The sequence below is a fragment of the Corapipo altera genome, unplaced genomic scaffold (assembly GCF_003945725.1).
Source record: "Corapipo altera isolate COAL_440 unplaced genomic scaffold, ASM394572v1 61305, whole genome shotgun sequence".
Lineage (NCBI taxonomy): Eukaryota > Metazoa > Chordata > Aves > Passeriformes > Pipridae > Corapipo > Corapipo altera.
The window spans coordinates 5690900-5710289 of NW_020884909.1; the positions used below are offsets into that span (position 1 = coordinate 5690900).

The 19390-nt window shown below is 39.7% G+C and overlaps 1 protein-coding gene across 2 annotated transcripts in view; it reads left to right on the plus strand.

The window, feature by feature from the left end:
* Positions 1–27: 27 nt before the first annotated feature.
* The window catches only part of LOC113951756 (hippocampus abundant transcript-like protein 1), a 28325-nt gene continuing 8962 nt past the window's right edge, over positions 28–19390 (plus strand). Inside the window, exons 1-5 of one of the 2 annotated variants that reach the window (XM_027653145.1) lie at positions 28–176; positions 11075–11170; positions 13709–13771; positions 14906–15033; positions 15879–15993. In XM_027653145.1, coding sequence (XP_027508946.1) covers positions 132–176; positions 11075–11170; positions 13709–13771; positions 14906–15033; positions 15879–15993 — 447 coding nt within the window. In that variant the 5' untranslated portion in view covers positions 28–131. The remainder of the gene's footprint in view (positions 177–11074; positions 11171–13708; positions 13772–14905; positions 15034–15878; positions 15994–19390) is intronic. The other variant, XM_027653144.1, reaches the window with a different exon arrangement.

Below are 19390 nucleotides of genomic sequence, written 5' to 3' on the forward strand. Positions count from 1 at the left end.
CGCCAGCCCCGGCCCGGCAGGCGGAGGAGGACGAGGAGGAGCCGCCGCTGCCGCCGCCGCCATCGTCGTCGTCGTCGTCGTGGGAGGGCGGCGGCGGCGGCGGCGGCGGCGCCAGGTGGGGCGGCTGCATCATGCTGGTGAAGAGGGTCGGCCTGAAGGCGGCCGGTGGCGGCGCGGTGAGTGCGGGGTGGGGCCGGGGGCTCCTTGGGGATGGCGGCGGCGGCGGCGGCTTCGTGCGGGCCCTGCCGGCCCTGCGGCGGCGGTGCGGGCCGGGCCGTGCGGGCAGCGGGGATCGGCGCCCGCCCCGCCCGTGAGGGGCCGGCTGTCCCCCTGGTTATGCCCTGGTTATCCCCTGGTTACCCCCTGGTTACCCCCCGGCTGAGCCCCAGGGCGCCCTCCCGGGAGGGTCTGTGCCAGCCGGGGCCCTGCCCTGCCCTGCCCGTCCCCCCGCCCCCGGGGCGTTCGTTACGAGTTTTGTCCTCCAGCAGCCGCACCTGCGAGCAGGTGGCCGTAAATAAGTTTGTTTTCTTCCAAAATAAGCGATACCCGGGGTGGTAGGAAGGTAAAGCTTAAGTTTTCCTTTGGAGTTGTAGGAGGTGCCCCTTTGTGAACTGAAGTACTGCAGCTTTCGTGACTTACTGCGCTTTCAGTTTCGTCTCTCCGCACTAAGCACTAAAGTGCTTTTGTGCGAATGACGGGAGCTGGAGGTGAGCGATCTGTGCACTCGCCTGAAAGTGTCTCTGAGGAAAGCTGCGTTTGTAAGCGTGGCAGCGGTGCGTGATTTCTTCCCAGCAGAAACGTCCTTCTGGTGGCTTAAGCCTGTCCCTCCACACGTGTGTGCTCGCAGGGTGCCCTGAAACCAGACCAGAGATGACAATTCCTGCAGTGAGTGGGGACGGGTGGCTTGTTCCAGGCAGGATGGTCCTGGCTGGGGTGATACAACCCCTCCTGTTTTGTTGGCAGTGAGGCCAGAACTTAAGATGGGGTAGAAGAACCCAGAGGAAGACACAAAGTAACAAAACAGATGATCCTGTCATTGACAGTTTTTGAAGGCAGTGCCTTGCCGTGCTGCATCTCTTTCAGCAAATTGAATGAAATCACACGATGTTTTTTAGCAGCCTGACTTGCTGTCTAGTAATAACTTTTTTTTAGAGTGTATATTCATGTTCATGTGTTCCTGAATGATTTAATATTCGTTTACTCACAAAATAAGGCACGCTGAAAGCACTGCATATGCCAAAAGCTATAAAACAATGTAAAGCTTGTGTCATGGAGCCAGTGTCTGCTCTGCGTGTCGCCTGCCCTCCGAGAGAGGATAGTGTGCTGTTTTATGTGAATGTGAGCAAGTATGTTTAGCTGAGCATTAACAGTGTAGCATTAACATGATCATGGTTAGAGCTCAAGAATGTAAAAAGAAAAAAAAAATCTCTCTTTGTACATTACTCGTATTTGATGAACATGTTAAGGTACTTTTAATACATGAATAAACCAGAGGGGATGTTAAAAAAAAAAAAAAGTTATTCTATGGAATTCGTTAGTCAAGTAATTAATTTTTCTGTAAGTTAATTCCAAAATGACTGTTTCACACCTCTTGTTACCCATCATTTCTGTGTTTGAGTCTTTCAGTTATTTTTTAGAAGTGGTTGTGTCTTTCAAAAATCAGATTTGACTCCTTCAAGAAGTGCAGCTGATGTCTGCTGTGTGGTATATTGGCTGTTCCAGGTTTGTGTACAGCAACTCCCATTAAGGACTCTAGTGTATGTAAGATGGAGTAACCAAATCTGAAGTCAGACTAGGAAAATGACTCTAGAAAAGTCTAGGAGAGGTAATGTTTTAATTAAGAAATACAAGCTTTTTTGTCAGCTCAGATGATGTGGTGAAAGAAATAGAGGATGATCCCAGTATGTAGAAGAAAACCAGTTACATTTATTTAAGCATGAACAGAGAATAGGAAATGAAAGGTAGAGGTAGGAAAATTTTAAAAAGTATCAAAGGACTTTGATTTCTTTCTCTAACTTTGAGAAAGCTCAAATGGAAATTGAATCCATAACTGACAAAGGTGCTAACCTGTTCTTTTATTAATGGATGGAATGTTTTTTACAGTTGGATGAAATGTTAAAAGAATGCTTTTAAGTACTTAAAATGTATTCTTCTATCAGTTTGAAAACTTAGCTTCTAAATGATATTAATTCTTGCTTTTATAAAATGATGACAGGTTTTGCTTCCTGGGTTTATTTTTTGCCCCCCCCTCCCTCCTAGTTGAGCGCTTAGAGGACTTTGTGCTCCTGTGAAGCATCTCCTGCAAGAGAGAAAGGCTCAGGGCTCTAGCCTTATCTTTTGTACATTGGTACAGCAGTGGTGCAATTATACTTACATCATCTTCGGGTCTGCATCTCAGTTCCTGACTGAACAGTCTGTTTCCTGCCCTGTTGCTGCGGTTCCTGCACCTCCCTGTGATTCTCATGTGGCTGTCACATTGCTAGAACTCTCTCTGCTTAGACTTCATTGAAAGAACTTATTCACACTAAAATATGAGGGGCCGGATCATGGCTTTAGATGTAGTTGCAGAGATCTGTTTGATATCGGTAGGAGTGCATCCCTGACATCTGAAAGGGGAAGCTTGCCGTTTGGTCTGCTGCTAAACAAGTAAATACAGAAGTGAAATTTCTGTGAGCTGCATCTTTGGTCTTTGAAGAATGTCTTAATTTTTTATTCTCGTTTTTACTCTTTTGTCACATCAGATTGGTAGGACAAAGAGGAGGAGTATGACCAAGTCTGTCAGGCTGTGCAAGGCTTTCTCCTTTTACCCCTCCAGCCAGGGCATAACAAGCTTCTGGTTTTTGATTTATCTGTAACTAAGTTTACCTTGTTGAATGCGTTGGCTTCACTGAATCAAAGAACTGTAATATAAATTCTGAACAAATTACTTTTTATGAATTGAATTACTAGTATGTAAAACCAGTAAAAACGATAGAATGTTTAAGTAAATGCCAGTGGAATTAAATCAGTGAGGTTCAGAAATTGAAATAAATGATGCCATGGGACATTTTGTTACTGGTTGTGCAATCCTGTTACATGCGAATTATGAACACTGGTAGTATAAAACTTAGTGTGACATTGACAATATTCATTCCACACACTTCCTCTCTATGCACCCTATTGTTGGTAAAATAATGCCACACTAAGGAAGCTTTGCAACAAAATACAGTGCCATACTCTCTAAATGAAGTGCTTCTATGGGAGAAGTCCCCAAATGGGTATCAGAGAAGTCACACCCGTGTACCTCTTTGAGGATTAATCACATGTTACTTTAATATTCTTGTGCACTATAAAATGCCCCAGCTATTGTAAAGCCCAAGACCTTTATGTTTTTTAGAAATGTAATGAAAGCATTCTGAACTGTACGTGTTGGAAGTATGTCAGCCTTTGTTATTTAAGCTATTTTACTCAGCTGTAAGTTACAGGTTCTCACCCTTACTGCTAGCATTTTTCTTTTTGATATTTCATAAAAAATACAGTGCAGTGAAACCGAGGCAGCATGATTTAATGTTACGAGACTTTTCTGAATCAGCTCTGAGTTCAGAAAGCTGATTTCTTAAGTTTCTTGCTTGTAGGATTTAAATTGGACTGCTAGTAGTAAACACGTTGTTCAGTTGTCAGTTTGGGTATTGAGTCCCACACAAGTTGTTTTTCTTGTTAAGTCTGAATAATTAGAGATGAACAGTATTACCTTCTCAAGGTTGCCAGTGTAATTCCAAATCTTCCCATCACGTTAAATTGACGCTGAGTCTGAACTGCTGCAGGAGTCTGCTGCTGTCTTTGGAAACAAACCCCTCTGGCTTATATTTATACTGAGAGGACAGTTTTGCTGTTACGAGTCTACTGTTACTGATCCTCCAAGTTCTGTGAATGTGGAAGGTTTTGTGTTCAGAAGTACACTAGGCTAGAGCAACAGAAGCTTTGCGTGACTGTGACTTGTAATTTAGTACTGGAGATCCAGCCCTTCCCACTGCACAATGAGCTTGAGTAATTATCTGCCCCATGGAGAAGCATGTGAATTAACTAAGCAGTGGGTGCTTTTTAGAGGAATTCTCAGTGTCATATGTCTTTCTGTATTTTAGGAAGAAAACTTCAGTAATAGATAAATCAGCTTGTTATTTGGTGTAGTGTAATATGCTGGTTATATGTTGTTTCTGTTAGAAGTAGTTTAATTAGGCAATTACTACTGTCTAAAGCTGAGCTTTCAGAATGTGGCAGGGTGTATGGCAATTGTTTGGTTGGTTGGTCTTCCTCCCTCAGTGGCCTCAGCTGTGAAGACAACCAGAAATGGTGTTCATGTTTTATGTGCCTTAGAAGATTCCTGCTTCATAAGCTTATCAAACCTAAACTTAAACAGGAATGTATTCCCAGGAGGAAATATAAGACATTTTAGACACCAAGTGTAAATTATGTGAAGTGCCACTTATTTTCTTGTATCTTTGCATAAGAAGGCAGTGACAATTGTTTTGTCACACCCTTCATGACGCTCCCAGTTCAATGAATCCCAGTTGTGTCTGCAGCTATTCTGACTGCAGCTTGGAGGAAGCTGCTTCAGCATTCCACTGTACCTTTGACAGTGTCCTTTTTCTTTCTGTAGGCCTCCTGTGCTTCTGTAAAATAGACATTCAGTAATGTGTATTGCTTAAAACTTCTGAACAAAACAAGCAGTCATGGGATAAGAGGAGGATCTTTTTGTAGATCTGATAAAAATTGTTAGAACACAAGAAGCGGAGGGTTAGCAAGGCAGGCACATCATGTGTTTATGCAGTAAAAGAGTGATAATCTTTTTCCTATTGGGATATATGTTTGAATACATTTTAGTAAATCACTGCTGAATGCTGAACTCGTGTCTTTCATTGACTTGTTTTCTCCAGGATCACATTCCTACATTGTAGTCATCCCATATGTGGAAATAAAAAATTGCTTTTTCATGCTTGGATTGGTTAAATTCAGCTACATTAATTTCAATCTGCCATCGACTTTTGTTGTTCTTCACTATTGCCTTATAACTTTTCCAATGTGAGCTGTGTTTTGTCATCAGTGAACTTTGTCACTTTGCTTTTACCCTTTTTTACAGCTCAGTTATGAATGTACTGAACTACATAGCTGCTAGGACAGAGCACTGGGACTGGTCTGGTAACTTCCCTTTGTTTTTTGTTTATGTATTTTCTTTTTAATTCCTGTGAAGAGTTAACTTGCTTTAGGAGCCTTTAGTGAGCGTCTTTGAGTATGTTTGCTGAATTTCCAGAAAGCTTATTAATGTGATCTCCCTTATCTATACATGTTTGTTTGAGAACTCCAGGATCTTTTTAAAGCACAACTTCTCTTTACAAAATCTGCACAGACTTTTCCTCTTTGAACGAATTGTGGCTCTGATACTCCAAACCTGTGTGATATGATTTAGCTTTTTCTTGAGAGAGCGCATCACGATCTTACAATCCAGAGAGAGATCTGCTGAAGGTATTTCTTTTGCAAGTGAAATACAAGTTTGGACAATGTATAACCTGAACTAGTTGTGATTTGTATTGCAGTTCACAAGGCATGTCTAAAACGCTGTCCTGGTTTGGAAGGTGCTTTCATTTGTGCTCTGTGGTTTTTTTTTTCTACTGAATTTTTGCCAGTTTTGACAAATGGAGCATTTGTGGGAAACAGTTGGAATTAACGTTGATCCCAAATGCTTCTGTTTGAAAATTAAAGAGAATAAGACACTGGCAAGAGGTAAACATGCAGTATCCCTAGAAAGCTACCTGGCTAATATGTGTGGACAAAAAGAGAATCTGTAATGTAGTGGGATGAATTGGAGCATACTATTTGTGCAAGAATAAGCTCAAATGATTAAATAGTCATGTAGAGAGGCCTACCAGGAAAAGTTTGCATTTGAAATGGTTGAATTTTGGGGGGAAACTAACAAAATATTGGAAAGTGAATGCACTTTATAATTTGGCATGATCTTCAAGATATGCATGATTCATACATGAAAGCATGTTTCTCAAGATGTTTTTCTGATTCTGTTAGTTCAGTTCTTTGTTTTCTTGAAAACATGAGAGTTGACATAGTGGACTGCAGTGCAGGTGGTAGTGTGAAAAATAAGCACTTGTACCAGTTAATTTTTGTGGGGGGGAAATGTTTCTGTAGGCACTTCTTAAGAAAGAGAAAGTAATAAAATTTGTTATCCTAATGCATATGTTATAGAAGGACAGTAACTGCTGTTTGCAAAGTGTGTCTGTACTGGAAGTGAATTAGCAGGCAGCAGGCTCTCCTGAGAGGCCCTATTTCCTGGTGGGAAAGAATTTCCAGAGGATGGTGTGAGGGGGGGAGAAAGGCAAGTTCCTGTGGTTTGTCGATTCAGAAGTTCAGCTTGAGTTTGGTTTTTATCTGCTTGAGAGCTAATAGGATTATTTGACTGTAAAGGTACTTTAGGGAGATCCCTTCCCCTTCAGGGCAGGATCAGCTGTGAGGCCTGGGAAGGTTGCCTGGGGCTTTTCCAGGTGAATATTGAAACAAACCCTTCGAGGACTGAGAACTTGATTCCAGCTTTGTGGGCAGTGGGCTCTGCTGCTTCGCCCTCATGGAAGCAAAGGAGCATGCTGTATTTATCCAGTTGAATCTTTTGCTTAATTTGTGTGGCAAGACTATATGGCCTTCATCAAAATATGAAAAGTTTGAAAAGGTGCTCTGGAGGACTTCGGGATTTTAACAGTGAGAAGTGATTTTTTTTCTGAAATAAACACATTTCGTAAGAGACACAAACGTTTAAGCACGTTTGAAATGGATGTTCTAATTCTTTTGCAGCCATTCTAAAAATTTTAATAATGAAATTACGGATCTAAATCAACAGATAAATAGTTACCTAAAAATTTGTGAATAAATGAATACTGTCAATTCTAGCTTTGCTCTGAAGATCTGGGACTGCCTGTAAGATTGCATGTTGATCTTGAATATTTTAGGATGAATTGTACTAGCTGTTCTTCAGAATGTCTTAGATAAGGTATTCTTACTGATACTATATTGTGTCCCCCCCCCCCCCCATTAGCAGTTCTTGCCAGCTGGATTTTTGATTCTGACATCCTCTCATGGATTTGTTAAAGTTCAACAGCTGTTTGGCTTTGAAAAAAAATAGTTGTATTGCCTCCCAGTAGTGTCCGTGTTACCTTCAAATTAACTTTCGGATTTGTTCTGACTCAATAACAGCAGAAATAAAAATTAGTTGTTTTTAGAATTGGATAGTGAAAAGAGGCATAGAAGGAGCAAAAGTGTAAAACTGGAGAAACAGCAGGTGTTTTGTTAGAACTTCTAGGACTTCAGATTTTATAATGATGGTCTAAAACTTGTTAAGCATTTGAGATTAAGTAATGTTCTGCTCATTACTGATTATGCAATTATAAAAGTTTGACAAACAGCTGCATTCGAAAGCAATTATAATGTTCATACATAGTTTCTCTGCCCACACACTGGTCTGTCATGTGGAGATGTGCATTCCCAATACAACCATTTGCACAAGGGTTTTTTAATTAATCTAAGTGTTTAAGACGCTGTAAAGAAAACTGCAAATCATCAACTGCAGTCTGTGTGGATCATAGATTGGTAGCTATTAGTATATTTGACACAGAATGCTTGTCTTAGTTTTGGCAGGTGCATTTTCAGGATTTAAATTCTACTTTTCCAGGTCACGTCTTGAATCCAAAAGGTGATTTCTGTTTTCTTTTTTTTTTGTTTAGTAGTTCAATGCAGCTGACTGTAAGCTGCTTGGTGCTGCAGAAATGACTTGCGGACTATTTTGATCTCCAGGAAAGATTCGTTGAGGCTCAGAGCAACAAAAATGGTTTTTAAAATGACTTCTGAGTTAAAAACGTGCATGTCTTTCTCAGTATGTGTGTACATCATCTTTCTATTAAATCATGTAAATCTCAGATCAAGTGTGCATGTAATAACATTATTAAAAAATCCACAAACAGACCGAAACTTGATTTTTAGTAGCATTAAAAATGTTTGCTGAATACAGAGCAGATGTCCAGCATCATGCTTAGTGATATAAGGGTGTGAGAGAAGTAGAGGCAGGAGAAAGTTCAGGGAGTCCCTTACTCACTCCATAATATAAAATTTGCTTTTTCCAGAGGAAACCACTGTGGAAGGAATATTCAGACTTCAATGTAATCAGTGTTAAGTGCTAGTCTGGCTGGTATACATATTGTCAAAAAAATACTCTTAAAATTGTTATCCTGTTACATTATGTAGAAGTACTTGCAGACTTCTTATATGAGGAAGGATTTTTTTACCTCCATAATCTTTGGAATCTTTGTTATTTAGAGATTTAAAATAGCATGGTAATCTATGGAGAAATGTTAGTAATGCTTGAAAGTTATCAGACTCCCAGAGATAATCTTTTATGCATGATATTATATTATTTTCCAGGAGAAAGAAAACTGGTTTTTTCAAGTCCTCACAGTTTGAAGCAAGCTGCAATGTAGAAAATAAATTGAATCTTATTAGGTAGGATACACTGCTGTTACAGGTTTTGATAAACTCTGATAGATCTAAAATATTATTAGAGAACTAGGCATTTAGACTGTTTAGGCTATAGGGATTTCTTTAACTTTTTTTTGCTATGATCTGTTAGCTTAAAGGAATCTCGTAATACAAGCATTTTCTAAACCTGTAATTTCTACCAATTTGGATAAACTTTACTGAGTAGGGGAGAAACTCCAAAGGTGTCTCTGCTCCTCCTTCATCATAGACTGTCTTGACTTTTTTTGAGGTTCAGTGGAAGACCCTGAGTTTCATGCTCTCCCTACTCTCCACCTGCTGAAATGAGAGTCTGGTTGATACTTGTCACTGGATGATGTCTCTTCAACTTAATCCTGAATTATTATGTTGCACAACAAAAGACATTTTCTTTTATATTTTGAGTAAACCTCAGGTATCTCTGGGAGTACTAGCTGAGAATCCTGTACTGCTCCTTTCTAAGAATTGCCAAATCCTCTTGGAGTGTAATGGCTTTGGAATAGCTGGAAACACTGAAAAAAAAAATCTTTTGTGGCACAGGTGTTAGGGGAAAGAGTAATTTCAGAACACAAAACCTGTGTAAAACAGCTACTCTGGCAATGGGAAGATATAAATGAAACAATCATAGAATGCTTTGGGTTGGAAGGGACCTTAAGGATCATTTAGTTCCAACCCTTCCACAATGGGCAGAGATTCCACCCACTAGATAGGTTGCTCAGGGCCTCATCCAGCCTGACCTTGAACACTCCTAAGTATGAGGCATCCACAACTTCTGTGGGCAGCCTGTTCAGTGCCTCGTTACTCTTTGAGTAAAGAATTTCTGCCTAGCATCTAGTCTCAGTCTCTCCTCCTTTGCTTTAAAATTGTTTGCCCTTGCCCTATCACTTTTTGCCTATGTAAAAAGCCACTCTCCCTTTATAAGACCCCTTCAGGTAGGGAAAGGCCACGATGAGGTCTCCCCAGAGCCTTCTCTTCTCTTCCTGGAGGCTGAACAACCCCAGCTCTTTCAGCCTGTCATTGTAGGAGAGGTACTCCTCATATTTGTGTCCCTCCTCTGGACCCACTTCAACAGGTTCCTGTGTGTTCTGTGCTGAGGACCCCAGACTTGGACACAGTGCTCCGGGTGGGGTCTCATAAGGGCAGAGTAGAGGGTCAGAAATCCCATCCTTGACCTGCTGGCCACTTCTCTTTTGATGCAGCCCAGGGTGCAGTTGGTCTTCTGGGCTGTGAGTGCATATTGCCAGCTCATGTCCAGCTTCTCAGCCATGAGAACCCCCAAGTCTTTCCTTGTAGGGCTTCTCTCAGTGACTTCTCCTCCAGAATGTGTTCTTATCTGGGGTTGCCCTGACCCAGGTGCACCACCTTACACCTGGACTTGATAAGCTTCATGAGGTTCTTGTGGGCCCACTTCTCAAGTTTGTCCAGGTCTCTCTGGATGGCATCCCTTCCTTCTGTTGTGTCAGCTGCACTGCTCTTGATCTCACAGGCTGTGTCACTGATGAAGATATTAAAGGGAACTGGTCCTGAGATGGAGCCCTAAGGGACACCAGTTGTGGCTGACCTCCACGTGGACATAGAACCATGGACCACAACTCTCTGGCTGCATCCAGCCAGCCAATTCCTTATCCATGGAATAGTCGATGCCTTAAATCCATGTGTCACCAGTTTGGAGATAAGGATGTCATGTGGGACTGCATCAAAAGCCTTTACAGAAGTCTAGGTAGATGATGTCTCTTGGTCTCCCCTTGTCAATTGTTGCTGTCACTCCATTGAAGGCCACTAGGTTGTTCAGCAGTTCTGCTTAACTCTGCTTTGGAAAAAAAAAAAGAAAACAGCAATTCTGGTTAAATATGCTTTACCCAAGGGTTCTGCACATTTTGTCTGAATAAAAAGATTCCAGATGTTTTGTCTGGGATCCAGTCCTTGGCTCTTGAATGGCAGCAGTTTCACAGAATCATGAGCGCTTCAACAGTTTGCTAATTCTTTCTGGGATTGTTGACCCGTAGAATATGTCCTCAGTCTCTGGCATAAGTAGCCCTTTATTTTCTCATACTTTGATGTTTTCAAATACAAAACCCATTGATCTTCTGATTATGTACATAGTCGTAGTTTTGGTGAAACAGCACTGTGACCTTCATAAAGTGGGTCTGTTTTGTTGTCACTTGTGGGGGTAGCAGGGAGAGGTATACCATTTGTCACGCTGCTGTGGAAGGGTTGTGAATAATGCTCAAGGGGAAGGAAGCCTAAAGGCATGCTGAAAGTGAGAGCAGTACAGGCAGTGTGAGGAACGCAGCAAATAATTCTCTTCAATCAGGGAGAACTCGAGGGAACAAACTTTCTCAAGTTCCCTGGGTATCTTTATTTGTTTTGTAACAGTTTTTCTCCTCCCTTTTTTTGGCTTATTGTTGTTTCCAAGGGCTTGGTTTGTAGGTCATCCTGAAAACTGGTTATGCTCAAAACGTGTTTGTAAGAGATGTTTGCAGGTGTAATGAACTGGATGTCTACAACCACTGCATGTGTTTTTCTCTCTTAGCACCAAGGTGTTGGCCGGCCAAGCGTATACCATGCAGTGGTGGTCATATTTCTGGAATTCTTTGCCTGGGGACTCTTGACAACTCCAATGCTAACAGTAAGTATCATTCATCAACTGTTATCTTGGCAGTAATGACAAATGTTAGTTTTCTAATTCCTAGGGGTTTGGTTTTTAATTTGTTTTGCATTTCCTGCCTGTCTCATTACCTGAATTGCAGAAGTCTTAGCATTCAGCACTATGCAGTAGTTAATATAGCACAGCTGAGATCTGGACTGCTGAAAGACTGAAAGGTAATAGAAAATAAATTAGCAATATGCTGTACTGCTCTTTTACTTGCCTTTTAGAGTAACATCAATTTAGTTCATTGATGGAAGTATCTCTGGAAATTCTGTTTATTTAAGACTTCATAGTTCAATTCATCTTCCAGTTGTGACGATTGAATAAACTGTGTTCACTGTTGTGGTCTGGCTGTGTTACCAGCAAGTAACTGAAAGTAAAATGTAAAGGCATTCATGGTAACACATTTCATAAGTATTTAATCTGTTCCGGAATTACGTTCTTTGCCAGATAAACACATAATTTGTGTTTGGTGATAGGTTATGAACTGTTTCATCTGAAGACATGGATCTCATTCACTGAAATTGGGCCTGCCAGAGAGAAACCATCAAAAGTGTGTTAGTCCAGGTTTTCGTCAGTTAATATCTGAGAGCACTTTGAACACACGACGAGCAAAGTTTTGTGGGATTTAAAGAGTTAATTATTTTTCTTCCCCAAACTTCAAATAAAATAATCTGCATAACTCTTGAAGTGTGTTTGTCTGACCTTCCTAGAGCCAATCACTGAACATAGCTTGATAATAAAAAAGTCCATATAAAACAGTTAACCCATTTCTGTAAAGCAGGTGTCTCATTAATGACCATCCTGTCATGATGTCCTGCCAGTGTTAAAATATGGGCAAGCTTACAGGGTGGTCTTTCTTATTTCTTTTTTATTTTTTTCCTTTGCTTTTTTTCTTAACCAAAGTGCTCGACTTCAACTTACCCAAGCCTGAAACTTCTTATTTTCTGTGGTTCTGTCGTGATTCTCCAGGTCATTGTCAACGTTCAATCTTATTAAAATGTTGTGTATTATGAAAATAAATTGCATGTATTCTACAATAGCTGAGATTATTTAAAGTTAATTTTTTAAATTGCTTTTTCACTTCTTTTGGCATCTGTCAGCAAAGCTGTACTGTTTTTTACATGACACTGTATGTGGAGAAGAAAAGATTTAAAGTGTTTGTAAAGCACACAAAGGCTCTTTTGGTCACAGACTGCCCAAAGCTTATGCTCATTACTTTTATTTATATACTTGTAAGCCAATGTTAATAAATCACCATAAGCAATATTAATCACTTACTGACATGTTCTGTCTTCAGTCTGATTTTTTTTTTTAATATGTATCTCTTGGTAGAACTTGAGTAAAGCAGTTCCCTCTACCAGCTTGTCAACCTGCATTTCTCTAATCTATAAACTCACAGAAATTGATCTCAAAAACTTGAACCAATATCAGAAGTGGTTCCCTCCCAGGAAAAAACCCTGGAAAACACTTCACAGAAAGATAATTAGATTAGGAAACTCTGAGTTTCCTGCTCTCTTTTTTTTTTTTAGCTTAGAAGACATCTGCTTTTGGATCTCTAATTTGAACCCTAACATTTTTCTTCCATTCACATAATCAGATCAGTGATCTTAACAGGTGAAAAATTGTTTTAAATATCTAACCAAACGATGACACCAGAAGGGAAAAGGGATATAAATGAGAAGAATTATCTGACCAGTAGTTAATATGAGAACCACCACCTTTATTAAACGTATGATTTGAGAATCCCAGTCATCCCTGGAAAACGATGCTGACACTTTTCAGTGACACTGCAGTATTCTGTTTCTTCAGGCTAATGGCTTTCTCAGTATGCATATAAATAATTTTTGTAGTTGGTGGCACTTACCTCTAAATAAAGAGCAAACGAATTTGAATTTTGTCTGCCTACTTGCTTTGATCACTTCAATAACTTTTTTTAATCGACCCTGTAGCACCTGTGAGGCCCCTTAACTCTCTTGCATATTTATGGTAAATCTGTTTAGCGTAGATTAACGTTCTTGCCCTTGAATTAAGACTGCTGGTAAAGCACCTTAAATGAATTTATAGCTGTATTTAAACACTCAGAACTCTCGCTAGTATTTATAAGTATCTACTTGTTCATCAGTTGTGAATATGTAACTCTTTTTTCTCATCAGTGTAAGTTAGACAAATCTCATTTTCACTCCTAAATATTGACAATGTTTGAGTCAACCTTTTGAAGGAATTAGCTATATCAAAAATTTTGTAGTTTTTACTGCACAGAGATGCTTTTTGCTCGCATTGATCCTCTTTTTTTATTTTAATATTTTCTTATGAAGAGAAATAGGAAGTATAAGATAATTTTTTCTGGTATTTTTTTATTTTTTTATTTTTATTTTTATTTTTTTTTTTAGTTTTTATTTTGGGATAAGATAAAAGTTCACATAGAGCTATCCTGTTTTACAAATCAAATTTAAACTTGTAATCAACTTTATTCTGTCTCTTCTGATTCAAATAATGTTTTTTTTTCCCCGTCAGGTCTTACATGAAACGTTTCCCCATCATACATTTTTGATGAATGGTCTTATTCAAGGTTTTAAGGTAAGATGTTTTTAAAACCTTTGACCTAAATATTGTGTGTGTTCTTGTATTTTACCTGTCTCACCTGAATTCTCCATAAGAACTTAGAAAACAAAACAAAGTTACAAAATGGCTTTCTCAGTATGCATATAAATAATTTTTGTAGTTGGAGGCACTTACCTTAAAAGGATTTGGCAGAACAGGGATTTAGTGCAGTAGTCTGTACACTTATGTTAAACTTGAGAGTGACTATATTAGAATAACAGAGGTAAGCTAAAGTTAGTTGGAGTAGACTTCCAGTGTGCAGAACCATGCATTTACTGAGATTTGGACTTACAGCAGAGTTGGATTGATGAGTGAACAAAATACTAATTTGGAGGAAAATGTTCTTCTAAGCTAACAAATGTTAGCTAAAATGTTCTTCTGCAGTTAACAAACTTAAGAAATCCTTTACTTATTTTAATTCTGTGTAACACTGAACAGATTTGAGATGAAGGCCTAGACTCTAGGTCTTCATGAAATGCTGAAAAATCTAGTATTTGATCCTTCATCAGTGATTCTGTACCTAACTCTAACTCTGACCTTTGCCAGTGGAATATCATAATGGTGTCCCATAATCTCAAGTTGCCAAGCTTCCTCAAGTGATCCTTGTAGTTCTTGCAGTGTACAGATGTACTGTACACCATGAATACTTGATATAAAGCCATAAATGTTATCTTAAATTTGTTTCAGAGAACAGTTAATGTTACCCAAAACTCTCTCTTAGAACAGTCCAAAAGACCTTTCAGTTAGAGAGGAACTTGGGTTTGAAATCTAGCATGAAGTCTCTTGACAGAAGAGTGGAACTAGACTGTATTTTGGAGATTTTAAAGAAGGTTTTTCAGTCTGTGATATTTCTATATTGAATTAAATGCATCTAGAAAAAACATATGCTGTTTCTTTTTTTTTTTTTTTTTAAATTCTCTGGGGTTTAATAGATCTGAAACATAAAACATCAGAATCACGGAAAACTAGGTTGTAGAAAAAATTGTGTACATTTTTGATTATCGACAACTTTGTGTTTAATTTCAAATCAATTTTAAATTTTATATGGTGGTTAAAGTGGGCCTTGGAAATGTATATGTAGACATATTAATTGTTTTTCTTCTGTCCCAGGGTTTTTTGTCCTTTCTCAGTGCTCCTCTAATAGGTGCTCTCTCGGATGCATGGGGAAGGAAATCTTTTCTTCTTCTTACAGTTTTCTTCACCTGTGTCCCAATTCCACTAATGCGAATAAGCCCATGGTAAGTGGTACAGACTTGTCAGTAGAGCAGATATTCAGTCAGAGGAGTAGTTTGGATAGATGGGAAAGGGGCAATAAGACAGGAAAGCAGCTTTCTTTTCAAGACACGACTGCGTTATTCTGGAACTTTTCTGTTTAAGAGGTGTTAAAACTGAGTATCTTAGAAGTGGAAATAATGGAATGTGATTTAGTAACTGTATTCACACAAGTAAAACAGTACTTGAAAGGATTTGATAGTCAGTTTTAAGCTCAGTTTTAAGCTCAGCTGCCAGTTTTTTCCCCTTGATGACTGACAGTAATAAACATGTTTTTAAAGCTAAATGAATCTTAGCATTGATTTGCCACAGAAAAGTATAATTGCTGCAAATGAGATCTTCTGTCTCTTTGATTAGGACTTTGTTTCAAAGTCAATACCCCTCAGTTAAAACTTCAGTTTCATTTACATTAATTGTGAAACTTGTGAGATTACAAAAGAACTTCATGTGCATGGAATGCATTCATAGTTCAGCTTCCACAGCATTTTATGATAGTTTATTCCTTAACTGACTGAGAAAATTGGTTCTAAAATAGTTTGTTTTTCTGAACTTAAACTTGAGAGTGTAAAAATCCCTTTGTGTCCTACAGGGGCCACTTCTTTTAGGCTAATGTAAACAGGGGAACATAAAAAATTGAGTTGCTGTTTTCCAATATTTAAGTGAGGTTGCACAAACATTCATCTCCACGAAAGCTCTATTTTAGTTCTCGAGGAACGCTTCTCTTAAGCTTAAATACAAACTTGCTTATTAGTAAGATACAAAGCAAGAAATCTTAGCTCAAACTTTCTGATTGTTGCTCTTAAATTTTTAGGTGGTACTTCGCAATGATTTCGGTATCTGGAATCTTTTCTGTTACCTTTTCCGTAATATTTGCCTACGTAGCTGATGTAACACAAGAACATGAAAGAACTACAGCCTATGGACTGGTAAGATATGAAAAAAGGGTCAGATTTTGACCTCCCTGTTGAACTGGTGTTTTGATGCACAGATTGTTTTCTGGTTGTGGTGGTTTGAGACCCCTCAAAAATCCAGTTTCCAAGTTCAAGCCCCCCTCCCACAATTTGCTTCAGTGTGAGAGGTTTTTCAGACAAAACACAGCTACTCAGCATTGGGGGAAGGGGAAAATACTTACAAGGTTTATTTACATACATATATATAGGTAACAACTATCTCTTCTGCGATGAAATAATACATTTACATTAGATTAGATTTCTCTTTTTCTTCAACAAGAGTCCAGGAAGAAAAGAGAAAAGTCGTTTTCATAGAATCGTAGAATCAGATGGGTTGGAAAGGACCTCTGAGATCATCAAGTCCAACCCTTGGTCCACTACCATCACAGTTGCTAGACCATGGCACTAAGTGCCACGTCCAGCCTCATCTTAAAAACCTCCAGGGACGGAGAATCCACCACTTCCCTGGGCAGCCCATTCCAATGGCTGAGCACCCTCTCTGGAAAGAATTTCTTTCTAATATCCAACCTAAACCTCCCCTGGCACAGCTTAAGGCTGAGCCCTCTTGTCCTACTGCTGATTGCTTGGGAGAAGAGACCAACCCCCACCTGGCTCCCCCCTCCTGTCAGGGAGTTACAGAGAGTGATGAGGTCTCCCCTGAGCCTCCTCTTCTCCAGGCTGAACAGCCCCAGCTCCCTCAGCCTCTCCTCATAGGACTTGTGCTCCAGTCCCTTCCCCAGCCTCGTTGCTCTTCCCTGGACCTGCTCCAGCCCCTCAATGTCCTTCCTGAGCTGAGGGCCCAGAACTGGACACAGCACTCCAGGGGTGGCCTCACCAGTGCTGAGTCCAGGGCAAGAATCACTTCCTTGGTCCTGCTGGCCACTTGCTTGTCACTTTTCAGGTCACAGTTCCTTTAAATTAATTTCTGTGGTATTAGTTAGTGGTTTTTATTTTTAAGGCAGCAGGTTTGAGTATTGCAGTCAGAATTTTTCTCTTCTTACTTTGTGAAAATCCCAATCCCTTGAGCCCAAACCTTCAGAGACTTTCACTCCTCCTCCTCTCCAATGCTGCTGCATTTTGGAACTCCCTTCAAATGGAAATTCACCTCTCTTTCCAAAAGAGGGTCTCTGAAAGGGGTTTTGGGGAGATTTAATTCAGTCTTACCCCCAAAACAGTCTTCACTGAATTTTCTCTGCTCTGTTGCCAGCTCTCCCTCCTTGCAGGAACATCTCTCCCTCTCTCTCAGCTGGCTCTGTGCCGTCTCTGCTACTTGTTATCTCTTGGCTCTCAGCCACAGCTCTCCACTCAGCGCTGCCTCTGCCGCCGCTTTTCCATCTTCTGCTGCCCACTCACAGCAAGGAAATGTCCTCCAGTTCTTAGCTACAGTACTTGACCCAGTTCAATACTGTTCCAAGCTCCTGCAGCCCCCAGCCAGGGGGCTGGGGACTCTGACCCCCAACAGGGCTCGCTGGCCCCTCTCTCCTCGTGGCTCAGACCATGGCTGCCTCCTTTTCAGCTACCTCAACTTCCTTCTCTTCCAGCCTGTACCATGTGTTGATTTTTACAGTAGCGAAATGTAGCTTCTGGTTGGCCCTGGCACACCAGGAACACCACCCGCCGGGGTTAACCACTTTTCTAACTCCAGGGGAAAACACTTTTTATCCCAGGATGCTGGTTAATGTGAAGCAGTTGGTAAAGGAATGAACCATGCCTCAAGACACAGAGTTCAGGCAATGAACAGCATGCTGGGCACTCATTGGAACACCATAACAATTTGACAACTTCCCCTGCAGAGAGGGCATGTGTAACAACACGTCTTAACTTCCACAAGCAAAACATGCAGTGTTGTTAAAGGCAGTGCAGGTTATTTAATACTTCGTCCAGCAATACCTTTATCATATGGAAATTGCACTTTTAGTTCATATGACTTCTTTTTAATGTAGAATGTCTTTTTTCTGTAGTCAAAACAGGTAGGAAGGATGAAAAGGCATAATGCAGCATTCGTAGTAACTTAGTCATGACTTTTCTTAATTAGCAAAAGATGAGGAAAATGGTTCAGTTAGTACAAACTAGTCCTTTCAGTAATATAATTCCTGCTTAGTTTGCTTTCCCAGTATTTATATTGATTTAAGGTTTGGAGATCTGTTGGTAGATGCACTTAGCCTTGGAACATTTTTTATCCCTTTATCTTGTGTGCATCTGTTTTCACTATGCAGATATTCATTGAATTCATTTTTGGCTGATTATATGCTACTTTGGGCTATTAAGGGTTCCCTTTATTTTTAACCTTATGAATGTATGATTACTGAGATGGTCATTTAGCAGTTAAGAAAATAAAGGACTTAGTTCTCTTGGGCTTGTGTGTGTTTTTACAGCAGAGCACAAAACAGATTTAAAAGTTCTGAAATTCTGACTTTATTTCTGCTGCATATAAAGAGGGCCATAGGTATATTTGAAGCATGTATTTGCCTGCATTCAAGCAGTTTTTCTTGACAGAAACAACTTTATCTAAAATTCTATGAAGTGATAGACAAAAGTGCAGTTGTTTTAACGAGATCTGTTTCTGTTTGTTGTGCCTTTTCCTTATTTTTTTTCCCCCTAAATTGGTATAAACCTAAATTTCTAGCTTGTGTTCTTATTCTGTAAAATAGTTATGATTTAATTTTGGGGACTGTAAAAGAGCAACAGAAAAAACCCCAACAACAAAACAGCTGCTATTTAACCTTTTTCTGGTTATTTTTATAGTGAAATTTAATTACAACACTTGATTTTGCATCATACTCTGCTGTATGTGAATATGGTATGTGATCTGTTAGTAACTGCATGTCACTACAGCACAGTATGATACAACACAGTCTTGTTGAAGTTGTTGTCAGAACTGTTGTCATAGCTAATGATTTCCTAGTTTGCTGTGCTATCCAGTAGTAACTACATATTTGAAATGCAAACTGTTAACAAAGGCATTATGTATTATATTACTCTGTGTATTACCCAGGAGTGCTGACAGCCAGGTTCACTTAGGCAGGCATTTAAATGTGCTGACAGCTTTTTCAGTCACATCACTTCAAATTCATGAGTAGGAAACAAAAAATGATTTTAGTCTATTTGAAAGTAAGAGCCATTTTCTTTTGAGCCAAACCCGCTCTCTGACTGCAAATCCTGTCTGGTGTGGTGTGCTGTTGAGAAGGTTGGACCCATACTTACTGTCATAAGTGGTGGGTGTTATTTTTTGGGGGTTTTGTTTGTTTGATGTCTTTTTGTTTGGTTTTGTTTTGTTTTTAAAACTTGGATTTTTACCAGTGTGGTTTTTTTTTTTTTTAAAACCTGGGCAAGGAGTGGTGGTGTCGATGAGCTTGTGAACTGCTCTTTTGCA